Here is a 24,339-nt window from a genome sequence, read left to right as displayed (position 1 = left end):
GAAGATAAGAACTTCAGGAGAAACTAAGGAAAGTGTTTAAAGAAAACATTAAGTCCTTGCTTTATTGATGTTAGCTTGAATTATTTCTTAAACCATTCTGGATATTAAAGCATTGCAGTAAAACATATTCATAAGTCCCAAAGCAAAAGATGCTCTCTCTGTAACAGCCCTCTCTGTAAGGGGCCTCCCTGGTCAAGCTATAGTAAAGCATGGAGTCAAAGTTGCCACAAGGGAAATAAGTCATTGCTTGTCTCACCTGTCATAATGAATTCTAGCCTCTTATAAATTTCTGCCTGCCATAAAACACAAGGAGGATTTCAGATGGAAAGAGACTTTTGAACTATTGAAGTATCTCAAAGGCCAATCAGCCCTCATTCACACTATTAATCCCTTAAGAGACTTGTGATATACTCCTTTGTTCTTGATTCAAGACTTACCACAGAAGATGACATAGTTAAATTATGTTACTAGAGAATGATGCCTTCAAATCTCATATTAACCTGAGGTGCTGGAAGCATCCTTAGGAAAAACACTAGTATGGTTTAAAGGAGTAGGATAGACCAGCTTGCAGTATAAAGATTCCAAAGTATCATAGCTGCAACATCCAACATACTAAAATTCCTACTGAAAGAAACATAGTATTTGGCACTGTGTACACATAACACACTGTAGTAAAAAAATTTGTTTATTACAATCTCTATATTAAGTGAATTATTTTTTTTCTACAATTAAAAGTGAATATTTCCATCTAGTGCAAGAAATACTCTCAGTAAAAATGTTCAGGCAGCTGTGAAAGCAGTGTCACTCAAAGTTGCACTCTTTTTCAATGCAGAAGCATAATTATATGCAGCATAAATAGAGGAGGTCTTGAAAATGACTGTATGCCGTGATGTAGCCTGAATAATGACAGTTCACAAAGAGATGGTAAAATTCTTCTCCTTAAATTCTGTTTGTTGCCGTAACTTGTTCAGTAACTATTTTTCAGGCCCTAGCAGCTGCAGAAATCTTCTAAGAGCCTCACATTCATACAGACATTACAACACTGGCATACACTTTTTCTAAAGTAAGTAGGAGAAATGCCAGTCTATGAACTTTCTGCTCTCACCTGAAAATATACACCTATCATACATTATATAAATATTACAGAACAACTTACTGAACTGGCAATCTCCCACAAACAAGTACTGTCACCAGTAGCCCTTCAAAATCAATTACACTTGACTGAATAGTTCCGGCACATGGATGTTTTTAGTGAATCATAAATCAACAACAGACCTTCCACTGAGTTAAGCTGAAGTTGAATACATGCTCTATTTTTCAATACTTTTGGTACTTTCAAAAGGTATCAGTAAGATCATAAGTCACCCTCCTCAAATACATCTATCAACTTTAAAATTCCATTTTAAAAATACCTGAAAACTTACAATGAAACAGAACTACATGATCTCACTGTTAAAACCCAGTGAAAGTCCCTATCTTTTCTTCTACTTCTCCTCTTATACTCTCCTTAGACTAAGAAGCTTCATGACTGCTAAGCACTTCCCAAAGTACTTTGATGCATGAATCTCTGTCTCAGGGAGGATGATGAGTAAATCGAGCTTATGGGTTAGGATTAAAGTGCAAACTACTAAGGGTGACAGTATTGTGGGTGATTGCTACAGGCTGCCTGAGGGGCAGGAGGAAGCAATTGAGGTCTTATACAGACAGCTGAAAGTAGCCTCACAGTCACAGACCCTGGTTGTCATGGAGAACCTCAACCACCTGGACATCTGCTGGAGGAACCACACAGTAAGGCATAAACAATCCAGCAGGTTCTTGGAAGGCACTGACAGTAACTTTCTGGGACTGGTGGTGAAGAAGCCTGCTAGGAAAGGTGTGCTGCTGGACCTTTACTACCAAACACAGAATGTATGGTTAGAGATGTGAAGGCTGGGGGCAGCTTTAGCTACAGTGACCAAGAGACCATTAGTATCCTGTGAGGAAGAAGCAGGTCAGTGAATAGGATCACAACAATGGACTTCAGGGGAGCTAACTTTGGCCTCTTCAGGGACCTTCTTGAAGAATCCCAGGGGAACATGCCCTAGAGGAACAAGAGGGCCAAGGCAGCTGGTCCAAGCAGTTTTGTGGAGAAGGACCTGGGGAAAACAAGCAAGATGTCCATGAGCCAGCAGTGTGCCCTTATGGCCAAAAATACTGATGGTATCCTGGGATGCATCAGGAAGAGCACTGCCGGCAGGCTGAGGCAGGTGAGCCTACCCCTCTACTCAGCCCTGCTGAGGACACATCTGGAGTGCTGTGTCCAGCTCTGGGATCCCCAGTACAAGAGAGACATGGAGCTCCTACAGCAGGTCCAGGGGACAGCAAAAAGGATCACCTCAAAGATGAGGTCATCTCTCCTGTAAGGACAGGCTGAGGGAGCTGAGCCTGTTTAGCTTCAGGAAGATGACTGAGAGGAGCCCTCATCAACATATATGAGTAAGTATCTGAAGGGAGAGTGTCAAGAGGATGGACCAAGACTCTTCCCAGTGATGCCAAGCAATAGGATGAGAGGCAATGGGCAGAAACTGATGTACACAAGAAGTTCTACCTAAACATGAGGAAAAACTTCTTTACTGTGAAGCTGTGGCTAAGCACTGGACCAGTCTACCCAGAGAGATTGTGGAGTCTCCCTCTCTGGAAATATTCAAAAGCCATCTGGACATCTAGGGACAAGCAGGGTTTGTGGACTAGATGACCTCCAGGGGTACCTTCCAACTTTTCCCCTTCTGTGTGATTATATACTAATTTTTTGAGCTAAAGAATTGTTAAAAATATGTGCTGAAGAATGATCTCCCAAATAACTGCATTCACATCCAAAGAACTCATTGAGACTATTTATAACAAAGTCAGATGGTCAGAAGCTTACAACACAAAAGTGAGGGTTTACTGTACAGAGCATTAGATGAAAGTCCAATATATCTTCAAAAAGTTTCAAATATACCCTAAAAATTTTGAAATAAACAGCTTGACTTAATTTGCTAAAAAAACACCAAGGAAACACAGCCACTTTTCACATTCAAGTCATTTGTCTGTATATATTCTAGGCTAGCAACCAACATACAGAAAAGGTTAACTCTTACTTTGTGGTCAAATGAGTCAGTGAATTACATCTCTATCAAAAAAATCACCATGCTATTGGTTTCCTTCTTGGAAATCTCAGAACAGACATCACAGGAACAATTTGTTATCCTGTATTTTTAGACAGTTGGAAACACACTGAGAACACTCAAATGAGGAGTTGGCTGTAAAGAGGCTGATCACTGATGGGGGCCAGCTGGGCATCAGTCAGTGGGTGGTGAGCAACTGTACTGTGCCTTATTTGTTTTTGTTGGGTTTTATTTATCTCTTCTTTTTATTACTATTATTATTATCATACTTTATTTAAAATTTTGAACTGTTCTTGTCTCATCCCACAGATTTTACCTTTTTCTGATTCACTTCCCCAGTCCACCAGGGTGAAATGGGAGAAAGTGAGTGAGCAGTTGTGTGGTACTTAGGCACTAAGCTACCACGATGATGTAGTAGAGCAATTTTTGATAGGAGCAATTTGCACCAAAACAAAATCAGTATAAAGCATTATAGCTTGTACAAGATACATTTCAACCCTCTAGGAAAAGCAACTAACAAGGGTTTGGTGACTCCCCAAACCCTAAATTCCTATATGTTGGAGACTTTTTTTGTAATGGAGTAATCATTGATGACCACTGGAAAAATAAACAAAAGCTACATATGCACACTTCTGAAAGACTCTTTGAGAAGACAAAATAGACTAAATAATTTGAAACTAAAGCTTCATTCTTTTGGAGGAAAAGCTATGGGGCAGCAAACAAATCTTAGAGACAAAGGCATTTACATGAAATGCTGGAACATTTAAATAAGAAAGTACATATGTAAATAATAAAGCTGTACATTGGTTTGAAGTAACAAAAAATTCATCATGCCAAACTATTTATCAGACTGGGTAATAACATATACTTCATTTCTAAACTTTAGACACAGCATCTCTAAACTGAAATAAAACATCTGATGTGATCTCAGACAATTGACTCACAGGAAACCAGAGAATGGCAGGCAATAGCACTAAGAAGAAGAGTCTGGAGATTATAGTGGGACGATGAATTAAAATGAGTCAACAATATGTCATCAAAAAGACAAAAGACAGATTGGGTCATTATTAATATACATGAGCTATTAAAAACATATGAGGTAATTATTGTTCTGCCTTTGCACTCACTGACTCTTGGCAGGAGCATTGCAGAAGCCTTAACCCCACATGTAAGACACAAAACATTTTATGCTACCAGTGCACAGTGACGGCACACTTTTGGGTACCATACTTTACAAGGGAAATTAGACAAAGTGTAATACAGAATTTACCAAAGTTTTGAAAAATAAGTCCTTCGCTTACATATACAACTGCTCCCAAAGTTATGTATTTCTGCAATTTATTTTACTTCACTTAAATTATAGTTCTTTTTTTAAAAAAAATGCTGATTAGGAGATTTATCTAGGAATTCATAACTGAGGCAAAGTTCTGGCCAACTGAATGCAATGAGACCCTTTATTTCAGTTAGGCTGTGATCATTAGGCTACAATCATTACTGTAAAGAAGAGGAAACAGATGGTAAAAGATTCAGAGAACATTTTCCTTGATTATTTTTTCATTCACTTGTTCAATTTAGAGAAGAGGTTCTAACACAATTATTAGTAGGGAAAAAAAAAAAAAAATAAACACTAACAGCTTTCCAAAGTTGAGTGAGAAACCATTTAGGAGTAGCCATCACCAGATCTATTCAATGAAAAAATTTCAAATCCCAAACATCACCAAAAATCTGTCCTTATGCAGAAGCAATTTAACAGGAAGGCAACAGTTAAATATTCTGCTTCTTAACAGAACTAGCCAATAAATCAAAGTCTGAATTTATACTGCTCCAGTGTTTAAACATAGTCATAAGAATCATTTAACCTTACAGCATAAAACTCAGCTGATATTTTTTTTTTTACTAACACCTAATAAAATTTATTCTTGCAGAATTGTAGAAAAGTTAAACACAGTCTACCCTCCTCACAAAGTTTCCTGTTACAAGGTTGCATGGTTTATGTTGTATTTCATTATTAAAAAAACTCCTCCATATAGCACCCTCTTTGTTGTAACATTCAAACATAATTTGCCTCTAGGCCAGTGCGATAATAAAAGTAAAATTAATTCAAAGCCAATTGCTGAGAAAAATATAGGTTTAAGGTATTTTCACACTTTTCTGCTTGTAACATTTTCATGTCAAAGCTGTATTTTCTTTTTTCCTTCCCTTTGCTATTGTTTTATTATCTGCTTTTACTGGTAGAGTATCCATGAATAAACTTCAAATAAATCTGAACTACTCTGGAAGTTGACTTAAGGCATTAAGGTTTCAGATGAAAACGTAAATTGCAAAGTCTGTGCTTATTAGGGGGATCCAATACTAAATCACTTACCAACTCATTTGAAAAGTTATAGAAAACTGTGGTTAACTCACTTATTACTTAACTATTAGATAATGTAAGTGTGGAATCACACAAAGCAGTAACAGTGCTTTTGCAGTGCAAAATCATCATATGTGAGTAAATGCTATTCAAAAATAATTCAGAGCTAAGAAAGCAAAGTTATTAAACTATGATTTCTGCCTGTCACTAAATAAAATTAGTATTCTTTCAAGAGCAACCCAATAGATTGTGTCCCCCAATGGTGAGCTATCAATATGCTGTTTCTTTAGTTCTTCAGAAGATGAAAAAATCTTTAAAATTGAAGAAAAAAAATTATTTTTTTTTTAATAGAAAACTGGAAGTATTCAGCGTGCTTATACACCCACCTTAATGTACCACTTACACCCTGAAGAACAACCACAGAACTCCATCCTCACCTGGGAAAGCGTGTCCTCCTACTAGAGCATGTGATCATTCACACACTTCCTAAGAATTTGAGAGAGCAGCTCAGGAAACCTGCCCATTCACGAGGCCTCAAAGCAGAGAATTTTAGTATTCACTCCTTACACACTGTTGTTTGTTCATATATGAGCTACTATCCTGCCCAGCATCCAGTCTAATGCACAACTGACCACAGGAAATTTATGTGGTAATCTGTAAAGCTGACTAAGTTTCAAGTAACAGTGGCTTTGTTTTTACTTTAAAGCCCTTCTCTACTCTTCACATTACTTCAACAGAAATTTATTGCATATACTTTCCTCAAACATAAGTCATATCTGACTCAAGGCAAACAAAGCAAAGGATGAAATTGTGGCCTGATCTGTAAACTTTTTCAAATAAGTAATAAGGGCACTTTTCTTCCACTATAAAAAGCATAATACCATCATTTCCTATAAGCAGGCTCCACATCAGTAAATCTCTTTTTAAGAACAGTCAGGCACAAGAAGTACATTGACTGTTTCTCAAGATGTAGAAGGACTTAAGCTAACAGTATAAAGTGGCTAAGTCCTAACCCATCCAACAGAAGACAGTAAAGCAGGAGTAAGAGTCACTTTCTAAATTACTGTCTTCTTTCTCAGATTTCTCTACAGACAGGAAAACATACCATGTCTAAATATCTTCAATATGGGCATGACAAAGTCAAGTCACACGTGTTCATTTATTCTGAATGTTGTAGGTACAAAATTAAGGTAAATTCAGCACTAATTATCTAAACATTGTGTTAGGAAAAGATTATAACAATTAATTATTAATTAATATTAATTTATTTGCTCTGAGTAAAAAATTAGTTTTGCTTAATGTCCATTTCCTGCAAATCTTTTACTGTGCCAATATGTAAATTCATTCTTAAGCAGTTGATAATTATCTCATCTAATCTCTGTGTGATTATGCATCTATAAGGAGTTTTAATATTCTTACATGAAAATAGTTTACTACTACCATGTCATACAACGGTATGGTAAATCGATTAACCAAAATTCTGCACAGGTAGAACAGATCCAATTGATCATTATTTTAATTAAAATAACTAGACCTACATGATTTTGGTGTAACCATAAAAAAACAAAACACGGGAACAATATAAAATTAAGACCAAATTATATCAATCACAAAATTTAACAATACTGCCTCAAAATCCAATCACTACCTATCGACCAAAAAAACCCCTTCTCACTGTTTTTCAATTAACATTGTTTTGACTTTATTAATACTAAACGATATATGGAATATTGCTTAATAAGACTTGACTATTTCTAGATTAATACCAGATTTATGCCTTAGAAACTGAACTGGAGGGACACTGCATGATAAAGAAGACTAAGAAAAGGAATTCTCAACTAAAACACTATATCCAGTTCACTTGCTTCACTCCATTACTATGTTTTAACAATGGAAAAACATGCAACTTATTTATCAGAAGCTTTCAATCAGCAGTGACTTCCAATCACCAAAAAAAATTCCATCACTTAGGATTTACCAGCCAAGTACAACATTTTAAATTATTTATGGGGACAAACTTTTAGGAGAGCATGCTGCTATAGGACAAGGGGTAAAGGCTTTCATAAAAAAAGATTGATTTAAATAAGACATAAGGGAGAACTTTTTTAACAAGGAGGGTGACAAAACACTGGAACAGCCTGTGCACTAAGGTGGAGGATGCACCATCCCTGGAAATATTCAGAGTAAGACTGCGCAGGTCTCAGAGCAACCTGGTCTAGTAGATGATGTCATTTCTCATTGCAGGGACCCACTAGGTCATGTTGTTCAGAGGCCTGTCCAACTTAGCCTGTCCTGAAAAATCCCAGGGATGGGACACCTCTCTTCTTTTAGTATAAAACCATTCCCATTTGTCCTTTTGCTATCTGCCCTTGTAAAAAGTCACACTCCCTCCTCTCTGTAAGCCCTTTTTAAATACTGTAAGGCCACAACAAGCTCTCCCCCAGAGCCTTTTCTCCAGGCTGAAATGTCCCAGCAGTCTCAGATTGTCTTTGGAAAAGAGATGCTCCATCCCTCTGTTGTTGTGGAGCTTCTCTGAACCTGCTCTAACAGGTCCAGGTCTTCCCTGTGATGAGGACTCCAGAAACTCAAGAACTGCAAGCAGCAGTTCAGTTCTCTGAACTGAAGTGGTGGGGGGGAGGGCATCTCACAAGGGAGACAATCACTTCCCTCACCCTGATGGTCTGGTCATGCTGCTTTTGATGCAGACAAGGACACACTCAGTTTTCCAGGCTGTGAGCACAAACTATTGCCTCTCATCCAGCTTTTCATCCATGAGAACACCCAAGTTCTTCTCCATAGGGCTGTTCTCAATGAGCTAATCCCCCCATCAGTATTCATTCATCTGGGGTTGCCCAGACACATACGCAGAACCTTGCACTTGGACTCATTGAACTTTGTCAGGTTCCCATGGGCCCACTTTTCAAGCTTGTCCAGGTGCCTCTGGATGGCATCCCATCCTTCAGGTGTGTCAGTCACACCACACAGCTTGGTGTCATCTGCAAACTTGCTGAGGGTACACTCAATCCCACTGCCTAGATCATTGATGAAGATATTGAAGAGCACTGGTCCCAAGACAGAGACACCACTTGTCACCAGACTCCACCTGGACATAGAGCCATTGACCACAACTCTCCTGCTGCATTCCATCTAGCCAGTTCCTTATCCAGCTAATAGTATATCCAGCAAATCCACATCTCTCCAGTTTGGAGTTAAGGATACCATGTGGGCCTATGTCAAACACCTTAGAGAAACCTAGGTAGATGATATCCATTCACTGTCCTTTGTCAACCACTGCAGTAACTCCATCACAGAAAGCCACCAGATTGGTTAGATATAATTTGCTCTCAGTGAAGCCATGCCTTAACATTGCTTCCAGGATGGTCTGCTCCATAATTTTCCCAGGCACAAAGGAGAGGCCCACTAGTCTGTAGTTCCCCAGATCTTCCTCTCTACTCTTATTGTAATTAGGAAAGGTGTAGGACTTTGCCTGACTGCTATGATTTTTTCAAATACAATGAAGAGTGTCTTTGCAACAACATCAGGCAGTTCCCTCAGGACCCTGAGGCGCATGTCATCAGGCCCCACAGACTTTGGCTATTCAGTTTCATCAAATAGTCCCAAACCTGCTCTTTTCTTACAGCAGGAGGAATCTGGCTCTCCCAACTCCCACAAGATGTTCAGGGACTTGAGAGATGTGGGAAACCTAACTGCCAGTGAAGACTGGGGCAAAAAACTCATTGAGTACCTCAGTCTTCTCCATACCTGCTGTTACCAGCTCTCCTTTGTCATTTATTGGCCTCCTTGGCCTTTCTTTTCTGACACTGTATACTTACAGAATAGTTTTTTGTTATTTTTCACATCCCTTACCAAGTCCTGTTCCATCAGTACTTTGACTTTCTTGATCCCATCTCTACACATCTGAATGATATCCCTGTACTCTCCCCAGATCACCTGTCTTCTGTTTCCGCTGGCTGCACATTTCTTTCTTACTTCTCAGTTTGAGGACTAGATCCTTGTTCATGTTTGCTGGTGTCTGCCCTACCTTGCTTGGTTTCTCACACATTGGGATGGAGATGTTTGTGCCTCAAGTGACAGCTCTGGTCAGCTACTTTGTCCCTAAGGACAGTTTTTCAGGGCATCTCATTCACCAACTCCTTAGACACCTGGAAGTTCACTCTTCCAAACTCAGGGTCCTGACTTTACTTCTTGCCAAGACCATGCTCCTTGAGATCACAAACTCAGCCAGGCAGGGTTGCAACAGCCCAGGCTGCCTCCAAACTTAACCACTCTAATGAGCTCATCATCTTAAACTATGAGCTTGAGCCAAATACCAGGTCATTCGTATTTGACTCATAAAGACTCAGAACATACTACAGATGTGAAAAAAGAAAATACTTTCCAAGATAGCTTAAATTATCAGCAAACATCACTTCATATAATGACAGTTGAATTCTTAGCAGAGCAGTCTCTGGTGGCATAATTGCATGATGCCATAATAGTAAAATCTGACCTTATAAAACTTATGTGATGAATGGGTTTGTATAAAGTAAAATTTTTGTTAAGCCGAGTACTCACCATAAGTAAGGGTGCAACATAAATCTTAAAGATATATGCTTTTTCACCTTCATTTTCTTAATAAAGGAAAAAAAAAAAAACAGCTTAAGGTAGAGTACCCTCAAGGTCTTTAAATTTTATATCTGAAGTAAACCATGAAGTTTACAGTATGTTCATTACTTAAGGGCTGTGACATTTTGTGGCTAGGTTAAGAGTTCACTTGGTTGAAAACCAGGGTTCAGCACTACTGACTCATGATTTTATCATGAATCATCCTTTCTAAAATGACCCATATGCTAGAATTGGAGCACTGGATGACAAACTCAACTCATAGCTCTAAGACCATGAGGAACAGTTCAGAAATATGAAAAGGAGACATGCATTCTAAACAACAAAGGCAGTGTCTTAACTTTAACTTCAACTTGTGAAAGTCTAGGCTAACAATACTGGGTTTTTAAAATATAAAATCAATAGCTGATCTTTATATGTCCCTTCTTGACAGCTTCTTGGTTTCATATTAGCACCAGCATTCAGAGAGAGCAAGGAACAAACATATAGCTAAAGCAGCAAAGAAATGTCAAGATCTGCATTATAATCCTTTGCCACAGATTTTAAAGTCCTAAGTCACAATCAACTCTGCCTACACTATGCTTGACTTCTACATTTTCATGTTTGTAGATGCTTTCCACTTACTATTTTTAAACATTTCCATTAGCTTTGTTTAGAATTCTAGCTAAACTTATAAGGGATTTCATAGTTATTTCTCACGCCCTTGAGCCAGTAACAGTTCTGCTGAAAGAATCAATTTCACTTCACTTTTTTGCTAACGTTCTACAACCACCAGAATACATTTTGTTTCGATCAATAAGGCTCTTAGCTATAGAGGTTTTCAGAAAGTGCTATTGTGCTTTCTATATCTCACTAAGTGTTGCAGTAAATACACCTGTAGAATCAGCTCAAGATAAATGCAGGTTTAGAAATGCTAACTGGTAAATGTTGTAAGAGGACCATCTAGTGGTGACAACCACAATTCACACTCTGCTATTTTTAAGAAAAATGTACAGTTAATCTATGCAAGCCACTGATCAACTCCTCAGTCTTTGGGTTTTTTATTCTACAGCTTTAATAGCTTTTTTAACTTAGGTTTCAACTTTCTATTATGAGAATAAATGAGTTTGTTGGTTTTTCATCTGTTCCTGTTATGAGAGCATCTGTCTCAATTCTTCCACATGTGAAAATTGCTCATAGATCAAATCATTAATCTGAAGACACCAGCAAGAATGAAATTTAGCAACAAGGCTACAAAATAGGTTTCTTTACCTCACAATATTCCCCATAGAGAAAACACTAATCTTTTTTCTTAATACAAGAGAAAAAAATTAACACTTGAGAAGTGACAGTTGTACATTTTATGTTTTACTCTCCATCAGATTTCAGCCACAGAGATGTGTCGTCAAATAGACCAAAATATTATACAAGGGTCTAAGCTTGCCATAAACTAGTAGGGACAGAACTACAAAATCTTACATTGGAGAAAGCTGAATGAGAATGCTATACACACCTAGCAATGTTTGTTTCTGTATTTTGAACACCTGAAATAACTCCAGAGAGATTAAAATTATCAAATCATAGAATAGTTTGGGTTGGAAGGGTTCTTTAAAGGTCATCTAGTACAAACCTCCCCCACAAAGAGGAGGGACATCTTCTAGATCAGGTTGCTCAGAACCCCATCCAACCCATCCAATCTGACCTTACGTGTTTTACTACCCTCACTGTAAAATAACTTCCTCCTCATATCAAATCTAAATAATCCCTCTTTTAGGATGAAGCATTTGTCCTCAGCTGTCCCTTAGGCTCCCTGTAAGTATATAAAGACTACATTAAGGTCGCCCTGAATTATTCTTCTTCTCCATGCTGAACAACTCCAACTCTCTCAGCCTGCGTTTGCAGGAGAGGTGCTCCAGCTCTCTGACCATCTTCATGGCCCTCCTCTGGACCTGCCCCAACAGTTCCATGTCTTTCCTGTGATGAGGATTCCAGAACTGCAAGCAGCAGTTCTCACGGGGGGGGGGGGGGGGGGAGGCAGGGGGTGTCTCACAAGAGAAACAATCACCACCCTCACCCCGATGGTCATGCTGCTTTTGATGCAGACAAGGACACACTTAGTTTTCCAGGCTGTGAGCACAAACTATTGCCTCACATCCAGCTTTTCATCCATGAGAACACCCAAGTTCTTCTCCATAGGGCTGTTCTCAATGAGTTAATCTCCGCATCAGTATTCATTCATCTGGGATTGCCCAGACACATACACAGAACCTTGGACTTGTTGAACTTTGTCAGGTTCCCATGGGCCCACTTTTCAAGCTTGTCCAGGTGCCTCTGGATGGCATCCCATCCTTCAGGTGTGTCAATCACACCACACAGCTTGGTGTCATCTGCAAACTTGCTGAGGGTACACTCAATCCCACTGCCTAGATCATTGATGAAGACATTAAAGAGCACTGGTACTACAGATGCCTAAGGAGCACTACTTGTCATTCTAGACTTACATAGGATGGTCTGGAGAGGAAGCCTTATTAGGAGCAACTGAGGTACCTTGCTTTGTTTAGCCTAGAGAAGAGGAAACTGAGAGCAGATATCATTGTGGTCTTTAATATCCTCCTGATGGGAAGTAGAGGAGCAAGTACTCTTGTGACCAGTGACAGGACTTGAGGAAATGGCAAGAAGGTGAGTCAGGTGAGGTTTAGGTTGTGTATCAGGAAAAAGTTTTTCACACAGAGGGTGGTTGAGCAGACTCCCCAGGGAAGTGGTCACACCACCAAGGTTTGTCTGAGTTCAAGAAGCACATGGTGCAATTCTTGGGGTGTCCTGCACAGGGTCATGAGTTGACTGGATGATCCTGATGGGTCCCTTCACACTCGGGATTTTCTGTGATTCTATGATTCTTTAGATGCAACCATACAGCTAATTCATCATCTAGTGAACAGCCCACCCATCAAAACCATCTCTCCCCAATTTAAAGAGATGGATGTTGTGGGAGAGTGTGTAAATGGCCTTACACAAGTCCAGATAGATAGCATTCATAATCCTTACCTTATCCACTGATGTAGTCACTCCATGGCTCTCTACCACTAGGCCACTAGTTGATCTGCCAGGACTTGACCTTAGTGAAGCCATGCTGACTGCCTAGAGTCACATCCCTGTTCTCCATGTGCCTTAGCACAGCTTCTAGGAAGTTCTGTTCCATGCATTGCCAAGCACAGAGGTGAGGCTGACAGGTCACTACTTCCTGGGGGGGGGGGGGTCCTTTCCAGCCCTTTTAAAATGCATTCAGTGTTTGTCTTTTTCCAGTAACCCTAGATTTCCCCTGCTGCCACGACTTTTCAAGAACTATGGAGCATAGATTAGAAACTACATCAGACAATTCTGTTAGGACTCTGGGATGCCTCTCAGTCAGGTCCCATAGACTTAAGTTCCTCAGGTGGTCACAAAACCAATCTTTCCTTGCAGTGGGAGAGACTTTGTTGCACCATTACCCCACAGAAAACAGAGGCAAAAATGTTGATGAGCTCCTTAGCCTTCCACTCATCCACTCTTACCAGTTTGCCAGTGTTGCATCCTTTGACCTTCCTTTGGCTAATGTACCTGTAGAAACCCTTCTTGTCGTTCTTTACACCCCTCACCAAGTTCATCTCCATCTGTACCTCGGCTTTTCTTACCTCATCTCTACCCAACCAGACAGTGTCCCTATAGTCTTCCCAGGTCACCTTTCCCTATCTCCACTGGCTATGCATTTCCTTCTTGCCCTTTTAGCTTGAACAGCAGGTCTCGACTCAGGCATCAGTCCATCTCTTGCCTTCCTTTCTCAATTTCTCAACCTGGGAATCCTGAGCTCTTGCACTCTATGGAAGGCATCCTCAAAGATATGCCATTTTCTGACACCTTGTCCCTGAGGGCGGTTTCACAGGGGTTGGTCTAACTCCTTGAAGAGTGGGCATTTTACTTGCCTGAAGTTCATGGTCCTGACTTTACTTTTCACCTGTCCCAAACACCTCAGGACTGCAAACTCAATCTTTTTTTTTTTTTAGTGTTAAATGCTATGGCTGAGTAGAATGCACTCCTTTACGACTGAAAGTCTAGGATTAAGAGCTCCATAAAAAGAAAAAAAGCATAATCTTCAGCAAGAGAAATCTGAGCAAGACTGAGCAATTTCATAGATCAAGTTCTCTGTGTCACCTCCTACAGCATTCTTTGCTTACTCAGATGAAAAATCATGTTTCTGGGGGACTGACATTCACCCTCCTCCCCAACACTCCCACAGCATGCTTTCCCTGTACACATGCTTTCCTCCTTCTGTTCAACTGCCATTCTCCTGCATCTGCTTCAGTAGCTCTGTGAACATGACCTGTGAAGGGCCTCCTTCACTCTCAAATTGTTTCAAACTTAATGCTTGAGTATAACAGTAAGACATATATTAGTCACAGTAGTAACAGACAGCAAGAAATTCAAAACCTCTCCATGTATTTTCTTATTTTACTTCCAGACTGTGGTGCAGAAGGCAGCCTGTTAGCAAAGCAAGCTCATTGCTGCAGGCTGACAGAATCACCATGAATTAACCTCTACTGAAGGCAAGAGACACTGTTAGCAGATGCCTGAAAAGAATTCCAGAGAAGCCTGTGGAAGGCTGATGGTAAAAAAAAAAATGTTTATTTACTATCCCCTATACATATGTTACTGCAACTTCACTGTAGAATGTTAGAGAACATCATTCCCTCTTCTCAGATTTAGGAACCTCTGTATGGTCTTTCTGCTTTTAACATGACTATGCCCATGCTATATACACTCACTCATCAAGATACTGATAGCCCTTATACCTTCTCACCCACATGAGCTGACCATTTTCCCCAAGGTAGCTATAAGAAATTAGTAGGTGAAAATCTCTTCAATCAGTAAGGATTTTGGTCAGCTGAATTTAAGCCCAGGGACAAGCCTGAGTTTGAGTTAAGGCATTGTAGCATTATTACTGGAAGGTTATTACAGACACAGAACTGTCTACATACATTTGTCATATTGATGCAGGAGACTCTTTGCCTCAGAAGGTGACTTATCACTCTGTCACCAGTTTAGTGACGCTATTTTTGTTGATGACTGCCACCTCCCCAAATATTTTTGGGCAATCTTTACTTCTGAAGAAAAGGAGATGTTATGCAAAGCCAAACTAAATGCTTCCAAATCAGAACACAAAAACAAGTCCACAAGTTCAAAAAATACTGATATCTATTAAACTCATTCAAATACCAATACACGATAAATATTATTGTCCACCGTTCTCTTTTCCCAATCTAAGTTTAAGTAGTTTTTTAGAAGTCTGCATTACATATCTTTCAAGACACTTGATACCCTAGGATCAGCAAAAGAAGATGTGAACTTTTTAACTGGGCCAGGATAAGCAAGCACTGAAAAGTAAAATAGAATTAAAGCACAGAATAAAACAATTCTTTTTAGATGTTGAAGAGTCTTGTTGTACAAGGAAAGAGCCAGGAATTTTGTCACATTAACTTTGTAAACTCATATCCAGTTCAAAATGCGAGAAAACAACTACTCTGCATTTCATATTCTTCACTCATTTCAGCTTGAGTTATTTTCAATATGCATCAGATAAAAAGTATCATCATGAATAGAAAGATGTTTTCCTCTAGACAACAGCGCCATGCTGCCTTTCAAAATTCAGTTAAACAACCAATGATAAAGAATATACAAGGAGCTTACCTTTTACACCACCAAATGGGCCATAAGTCATATTACAAGCAGTTCTCTGAAGATTGTGCTCATACATCAGTTTAATCTGATACTGGTTCCCATGCTCCACATTCCCCTGAGTTCCTACAAAAAAACAAAGGGTAAATATTTATTAATTTGATACACACACTGTAGAAGAAGTAAAGGGGTATCAGTGCAAACAATCTGAAAAAAATATAACTTAATTTCTAGTGACTTTTGAGATACATAGGCTCACACTTGCTTTCTGAAAACAAAATCATCAAGCTAAAAAATTCCTAAAAGTCACAGCCAGAAATAAAGTCTCATTATATTATATTATACATGGTATAAAGACCTCACAAAAGGTTGAGTTTGTGCTATTTAAATGTATTTTTCATGTTAGCCACACCTCTAAGATCAGAAAAAAAGTTTTGATTCCCCCTGCTCAAAGGGGAATTCTTATGATTTGCTAGCTATTTGGTAAATACACTATATCCAACAACCAGCTTCAGCTGCAATAGTCTGTTAAGCTGTAGCTGGTCATTAGCTCCAATTTGACAAAGCTGTGTTTGGGGCACACTCATCACTTGCCTTTACGTTGCCTGAAATTGAATGGAGTAATTAGCAATGCAAAAATAAAAGACAAACATAAAGTAACAAAAATAATCTTGTGATATATGTCACATTCTTTGAAAAGATCTGCATGAATTTTAACTCCCTGACTCCTTCAAGCAACTAACAGAAAATAAAAGTCTTTCTAAAGAAACTGAAGTTCCTCTTTAAAGAATCAAGCTTTTCCTGAACCCAGTGAAGAAAGTAAAGTTAATTACATAAAGTAATACTTAAGGACTAATTAGCAAACAAAAAAAAGTAAACAAAATCCTCTGAGAATAGTCACATCAGTTGGAAAAAAGGTGTTTTGCACTAAATCCTACTACAGCTGTAATTATACAAATATTATTCCAACAACAACTTAAGCAACATTCTATGAAAGACTTGTGGCTTATGCTAACCTTCTAGGCAATTTCTCCAAACAAATCAAACACAGTTTTAAACAATCACCCCTAAAGCAGGCCCACATTAGGGAAAAGACTGGAATAGACATGAGGGAAAAAACCCTGCTGAGTAGTAACTACATAATCAGCAACACTTCAGGATAAACAGTTAGAAAGTAATCAGTCTGTGTATATTGACTGCAATACAATACTTTAGTCAGCCCTGAAGGATGCTTTCATTTTTCAAAAGAAGCCACATTGTGATTTTTATTACGAATAACAGCTATAGTAACATGTATAAACTAAGTAAAGATTCCACTTTATGAAAGTGTAATTTGCCTTAAAAGCATAAAGAAGTAATGACAATTATTTCTCAAAGGAGCTAGTTTGAGAGTACCCACTCAGATGACAGAAATCACCATTAAAGCATGAATACTTACAGATTAGTATGAAAAGTCTATTAAAAGATAGCAAAATTTTATCTTTATTATTACTTAACTGCTTAAGCCATGTAGACCAAGCAGCAAATTATAACTACTAAAGACTTCTAGACTTACTGTCATATGCTCTTAATGCAAATTTTAAAATAAATTGTTTTAATAAAAATTGTACTGGTAGGCTACAACCCTAATGCATAAACACTACTACAGCAAAGAGAAAGCACAAAAACTACAGCACATCTCTAAGAATCCCTCCTCAGCAAAGACCACTTTCACAGGTGTCTCCAGATAGGCAAAGAGAGCACATTTTTGTAACCTGATTACAAGGCTGTAAATAGGAAACAAGCTGCTCATACAAGAAAACATGCTCTTGTAATGAAAGAAATCACAGAATGTGTCCCTGCATGGAGAAAATTAACAACACCACGCTGTCTATTGAATTTTGAAGATGGGTGATCCAACCCATTAATAGATCTCTTAAATCTGTGCTTTGCTCTGAGCATATACAAGGAAAAAAATCAAAGCACAGAGTATGTATTTCATGACAGGGTTCTTCACATACAGAGAGAATACATCATATAGAATTTCCAGCCAAAGGCAACAGAAGAAAGAGGATTTAAGACAAAACACAGTGGTTTCACCTTCTTACCAGTATTAACCTCCTGTCTTCTCATGGGCTACCTTACCAATATTCTGGCTTTCTAAAAATTATCTGGACTTCTGACTTCAGAAAGAATCATTATTGCTTATTTTTAAAGAGATAAGTAGGTTGGCATTATACAACCATTTGTTCATTAGCACGTTGAACAATAACACCAATTCATAAAACCATAATGAGAACTAGTTGCTCACAATCACTGCTAACCACAGACCATCAGACATACCACAGCATCTCGGGCACGGAGCAGATCAGCAACCCTGTGCTAAACCTAATTACTAATGTCTCCTCTTCATATATGGGCTTGAGTGAAAGAACATGACTGTAAATCTTCAGTGATGATGAGCAAACACTGTATATACCAAGTTTAATATTAACCTAATCCAAACTTTAGAATACACTTAAAATCACTGGAAAACTTGGATCTGTAAACTAACCTGAAACAGCATACACACAGAGTTTTCGGCAATGCAATACTGCCAGATGAAGTCCTTCAGTACCACTGTAAAGAAGAGTATAAAAAACATTATTTTCAGATAAATTCAAATAGAATTGATACAGGATAAAAATTCAAGAAACATGTTGAAATTGCTCTCATGCATAGGCCAAATGCAAAGGTTTGGGTGTTAGATGCTCGTGTGAAAACTCAGAAGTACTGATCTTCCTAAATTCATCCTCAAGTGTTTGGAATTAATTTCAAAATCAAAATTAATCCTTTAAGGACATATTTTGAGCTTCAAATATGAAGTGCAACCCAAGTATTTTCCCAGTTTAGTTTGAAAGTCATTTGAAATAAGGTGCTGTTAATCCTTCATGGAGGGATGATATGCAGATCATCCCTCCAAACAAGCATTATTCAGCAATATCAGACACTACTATTTTTTAAATCCACTTTTGTACTAGCTGCATGGAACCTTCAAACCCTCCCATTCCTCTTCCTCCAAACACAAATAGGATTTCTAGCAAAGTACTTGTGCTGTTAATACAGCATGTATTATAAAACAATGTTTTAGCTCATTTCACAGAGTAAGATATTATCATTCCTGCAAAGGGTCACTCCATCAGTACTAGACTCTTTGATCTCAGAGCAGGAATCTTCTCCATGGTTAATACAGGTTTTACTTTCTTTTTTTAAAATAAGGTTCATGCTACAGTATTAAAAGTTCATTTCAAAATTAAAACGAATCCTTCAATAATTAATTTCTAAAATAAAGTTCTCTTAAGCAGATTCTCTTATGGCCAGTTAACTGTAAGGTATTTTCCTTAGAGTCATAGTATCTCTCCTCTACCTGGGGCCACTTGTTTCCACTAAATTCATTGGAACTAAGGATCTATCCTCTATCAAAGAGGAAATAATTTACCAGTAGTACATCCTAGACCATAACAAGTCAGTCAAGTATTATTAACACCTTAAAAGATAACATTAAATGTTTTTCCTGTTCTACATACTTCTAAAAATTGTATAACTATTTGGAAAATTATCCTCTATATATACCTTAAGTAAAAATTCTCTTATATGAAGATGATTCAAGAAGCAGATCAAATGCATATTACAGGATTCATAGATGTGATTAATAGCTGTCCATCCAGAAAGTGAAAACTCACCCTCCAAAGCAAAGGAAGAAAATCACATCTAAGATTTAAATAAACAACACCACAGTATGCCATTTACTTACGAAACAAACTTCCCCACTTCCACCTGCAATATTGGTTCTCGCAACTGCACTTCCAAGAGCAAGTCTTCAGGCTGTACTTCATCTCCAGGTTTCACAGGATGTGGATTAAAGATTCGGAGATATCCCTTATAACTACCCACAATAACTTTATCTAAAAACAAACAAACAAACAAACAAAAACAACACATAGGATACTACACAATACAATAGCATGCCCACATGGAATTCAATTTGTTGCAGAGTGCTTCAAATAATGCCCTAAAAGGATAGAATACTGACATGATTCAGTTAATGTTCATTATGCCCTGTCTTCTAGTTTAACTTTAGTGATTACAATTTTTGCAGATACGCGAATTTCTGTCAGCATCAGTGATGGCAGCAATAGGGTTAAGTGTTTATGGGTAAGAATCAGGAAAAAGGCCAGTGAGGCAGATGTCATGGTTGGAGTCTGACCACCCAATAAGAACAAAGAGGCAATGAAATATTCTACAAGCAGCTTGAAGAAGTCTCACAATCACCAGCTCTTGCTCTCATGGAGTACTTCAAGTTACCAGATGTCTGCTGAAAATATAACACAGCAGAAAGGAACTGTCTAGGAGACTTCTGGAGTGTATGAAAGATAATTGCCTTACACAACTGGTGAAGGAGCCAGCTAGGGAAGGTGCCCCACTGGATTTGCTGTGTGTGAACAGAGAAGGATTTGTAGGTGATATGAAGGTTGGAGGCTGTAGTAGGCACAGTAATCACAAAATTATATTTTCAATTCTTAGAGAAGGAAGGAGGAGAAACAGCAGACCTGCTCTCATGGACTTCCTGAGGCCAGATTTTCACCCATTTAGGAAACTGGTTGACAGAGTCCCTTGAAAGGCAGTCCTGAAGAGCAAAGGTGCCCAGGAAGGTTGCATATTTGTAACAAAGGAAGTCTTAAAAGGTACAGGATCAGGCCATCTTGTGTGCCAAAAGACAAGTTTGCAGAGAAGAACACCATCCTGGCTGCACAGAGCTTTGGCTGGAATTCAGGAAGAAGACCTTTGGAAGGGGCAGCTGAATCAGGGGGGCTGAATCTGCTGAATCGTAAGGTTATGCAGGAAGAAAATTACAAGGGCCAAAATCCAACTAGAACTTAATCTAGCTACTGCCACAAAAGTCTAAAACCTTTCTATCAATATATATCAGCAACAAAAGGATGGCCAAGGAGAATCTCTATTTTTTTACTGGATATCAGTGACAAAGGATGAGGAAAAGGCTGAGGTACTTAGTACTGCCTTTGCCTCAGTCTTCAACAGAGCAACAGTAGTTCTCTGTGTTTGCAGCCCCTGAGCTGGAAAACAGAAACAGGGAGAAGAATAAGGCCCCCATAATGCAAGGAGATATGGTCAGCATTCTGCTACATCACTCAGACACAAACACAAGTCTATGGAGCCAGATGGGATCCACCCAGGAACACTGAAAGTAGAAGTGCTCACCAAGCCACTCTCCATCATTTATCAGTCCTGACTGACCAAGGAGCTTCCAGTTGACTGGAAGTTAGCAAATGTGATGCCCATCTACACAAATGGTCAGAAGGAGGATCCAGGGAACTACAGGCCAGTCAGCCTCACCTCGGTACCAGGGAAAATCATGGAGCATATCATCTTTAGTGCCATCATGCAGCTTGTATGGGACAACCAGGGATCAAACATAGCAAGAGGGGTTCTGAAATGCAGGTTCTGTTCTACCAAGCTGATCTTCTTCCATGACAAGGTGACCATCTTAATGGAAAAGGGACAGATCATGGATGTTGTTTACCTCGACTTTAGTAAACCTTTGACAGGATTTCCCACAGCATTCTCCTGGAGAAACTGGATAGTCATGGCTTTGGTGTATTGCTTGCTGGGTACAAAAGTGGCTGGGTGGCTGAGCCCAGAGAGTGGTGGTGAATTGAGTCACATCCAGCTGGTGACCGGTCACAAGTGACACTCCCCAGGCTCAGTACTGGAGCCAGTCCCGTTTACTATCTTTATCAATAACCTGGATGAGGGGATCAAGTGCACCCTCAGTAAGTTTGTTGATGACACCAAGTTGGGTGGGAGGGTTATCTGCTGAAGGGTCAGATAGCTCTCTGGACAGGCTAGAACAATGGGTTGAAGCCAATCCTCTGAGGTCCAACAAGGCCAAGTGCCGGGTCATTCACTTCAGTCACAACAACCCCATGCAGCACAACAGGCTTGGGGAAAAGTGCCTGGAAAGCTACCCAACAGAAAAGTACCTAGAGTGATGGTTGACAGAAGCTGGAACATGAACCAGCATGTGGTTCATTTTGGCTCATGGCCAAGAAGGCAAATGGCATCCTGGCTTGTATCAGAAAGTGTGTGGCCAGAGAAGTATCGCCCCCCTGTATTCAGCACAGGTGAGGCTGCATCTCAAATACGGTATTCAGTTTTTAGGCCCCTCACTACAAGAAAGTCATGAAGGTGGTGGAGCATGGCCAGAGAAGGGCAACAAAGCCAGTGAAGGGCTTAGAGGTGCACCAGGGGCTGTAAAACCTAGATGGGATATTAGGAAAAATTTCACCGAAAGGGTTTTGAAGCATTGGAAGAGACTGCCAGGGGAAGTGGTTGAATCACCACCCCTGGGGTTATTTAAAAGACAGGCAAAAACAAAGTTCCAAGGCGAGCATGAAATCATAAAGAACCAATAATTTATTCATTTTTAAAAATACATAAAACCCCTCCCTGACAGCAAAGATCATTTCACATTATTAATGACCACACAAAAATGCAGGGTTTACTCAAGCAGAGTAATTTACTTCCCAGATCAAAAGGGTTGTTTATTTGTTTTTCTAAATTCTTAACTTTTTAGCTCTCACCTTCCTTTTTTCTCCCCTTAGGTTTTTATAAGTCACAATGTGTTTGCTCCCATGACTAACTGAAAATTCTTTATTTTAAAAATATCTACCATTGAGGGAATAAGACTTGAGACAATTTACTAGTGAACACAAGCAAGAATTAATCTATCTAGCAGCATACAAATATAAAAAGATAGAGAGCACCAAATTTGTCTTTTTAAGCCCACAAGGACACAGTAAAGATAGCAGACCTAAAACTAACTGGCCAACTAGCCTGGCTATCAAGCTTTCACCATGCGTTGGTCAAAGCAAACCTACAGCTGTGTGGCATAAAAGCCAGCAATTTTAAGTCTGAATTTACCTTGTCCACTGCCACTATTATCAACATCAGCAACACACAGACAGCCTTGGTCAAATTCTTCCTTTTCTCCAAGTATGGTGGACCACCAGTCTCTAGCTTTAAACAAGGACATTCTTCCTTACTGAAAAGGAAACAAACCATTGTTAAAGTTTATACTAATACCTGCAATTGTTTATACAAAAAAACTTTTTCTTTGTTAGAAATAGGTTTCCTTAAGTATATTATACTTCTCAGTTTCACATTGCACTAGTATGAGGTAAATAAATGTTAATTCCAGGTGTCTGGAGTTTCTGGTTATACAGTTCAGAAAACAACCTCAAGAATATTACAGTCATTCGTTGAATTAGATGTGATAGACACTGCTAGTTATATGAAGAAAATGCAACACAATAACAGACTTTTAAAAACTGATAAATGCCTTATGCCTTCTGTTACAAGCACTAGGTAATAAAAAATTTTCCAAGCTGCAGAACTGAGTTCTCTTCTCTTACCAAGAAGGACAAGCAAAAAGAAAAAAAAAAAAAAAAAGAAAAAAAATTCTGATGCAAGTCTTCTGCAAGAGAAATTATTTTTAGACAAGTAAATGGGGACGTAAACAGACAACATCCAAACTTCCACCGCATAATCTCCTTGAAGATGCTCCAGTGACACGACTAAAGAACTCGGTCATACAGGGCACAAATCAGCTTTTCTGCTCCCTACCTGATGTTATTTTAAGAAGCGGGGAGGGAAGGAGCGAGGAGACTAATCCCTTTGCGGGCAGCTTGACAATAACATTATCCTAGTTCAAAACTCACAGCCGGACACACTCGATGCCACAGCCCGCACAGGAGGCGAGGGGCTGCCATGCACCGGCAGCTCCAGCGGGAAGAAGGGCAAAAGACGGGATTCGGAACAAACGCAGCCTGCAAGCCCGCGCCTTTCCTCTTCCAAGGAAGCCAAGTCCAACAAACAGAAACACGTCTTTTCTTTCCACCTTTTTCCCGTCGCTATGCCCGCTAGGCAAACTGCTGCCGCCGAGTGCGGGCTGGCACAGCGCAGCCCTCCACACACACCCTCTCACTCCCTCCCGCCCTCCCTCACAGAGTCCCTGAGCAGCACACACAGCATCTACACCGAGCCTGGGACACGGACACGGACACGGACACACGGACACACATCCCAGTGGAGCGGGAGAAGGGAGACGGAGCCCGGCGGGGGCTTACTTGGGCGGGAGGCGACAGCTCCCTGGCACAGTGCAGTCCGAGCCGCCCCGGGGCGGCAGCCCCGCTTCCTCCCGGGAGCTCCTCGCTGAGTCGCGGCCCGAGGCACAGAGGCACAGAGCAGCGGGACTACAGGCGCACTCCCACCGCCGCCGCCATCTCCAGCACCCTCCTCTCTTCGCCGCCGGCACCAACCGCTCACCGCCCCACGCCCCGCCCAGGGGAGAGCTTGGGAAATGTAGTTTGGGAAGCGGCGTCATGGGCCGTTGGGCTCTCTCACTTCGTCCTGTATTTGGAGGGAAGAGCAAAGAAAAGAAACTTTTTTTCATATTTTCTGAGAGGAGAAAAAATAAAAGCAACCAACCCT

The 24,339-nt window shown here is 39.7% G+C and overlaps 1 protein-coding gene across 5 annotated transcripts in view; it reads right to left on the bottom strand.

Moving 5' to 3' along the window:
- The window catches only part of BBS9 (Bardet-Biedl syndrome 9), a 292,130-nt gene extending 267,823 nt beyond the window's left edge, over window positions 1-24,307 (bottom strand). For all 5 annotated transcript variants that reach the window (XR_012054621.1, XR_012054622.1, XM_032747134.3 and 2 more), the window contains exons 1-5: window positions 23,976-24,307; window positions 22,771-22,891; window positions 19,583-19,733; window positions 18,344-18,408; window positions 15,823-15,936 (exon numbers count right to left, since the gene is read on the bottom strand). Coding sequence is in view for 3 of the 5 variants with exons in the window: in XM_032747134.3 (XP_032603025.3) it covers window positions 15,823-15,936; window positions 18,344-18,408; window positions 19,583-19,733; window positions 22,771-22,882 (442 nt within the window). In the remaining 2 variants the exon portion in view is untranslated. The remainder of the gene's footprint in view (window positions 1-15,822; window positions 15,937-18,343; window positions 18,409-19,582; window positions 19,734-22,770; window positions 22,892-23,975) is intronic.
- Window positions 24,308-24,339: the final 32 nt, after the last annotated feature.

This window comes from Taeniopygia guttata, chromosome 2 (genome assembly GCF_048771995.1).
Source record: "Taeniopygia guttata chromosome 2, bTaeGut7.mat, whole genome shotgun sequence".
Taxonomy (NCBI): Eukaryota; Metazoa; Chordata; class Aves; order Passeriformes; family Estrildidae; genus Taeniopygia; species Taeniopygia guttata.
The sequence above is the reverse complement of the archived record's forward strand: the minus strand, read 5'-3'. Positions and strand labels throughout refer to the sequence as shown.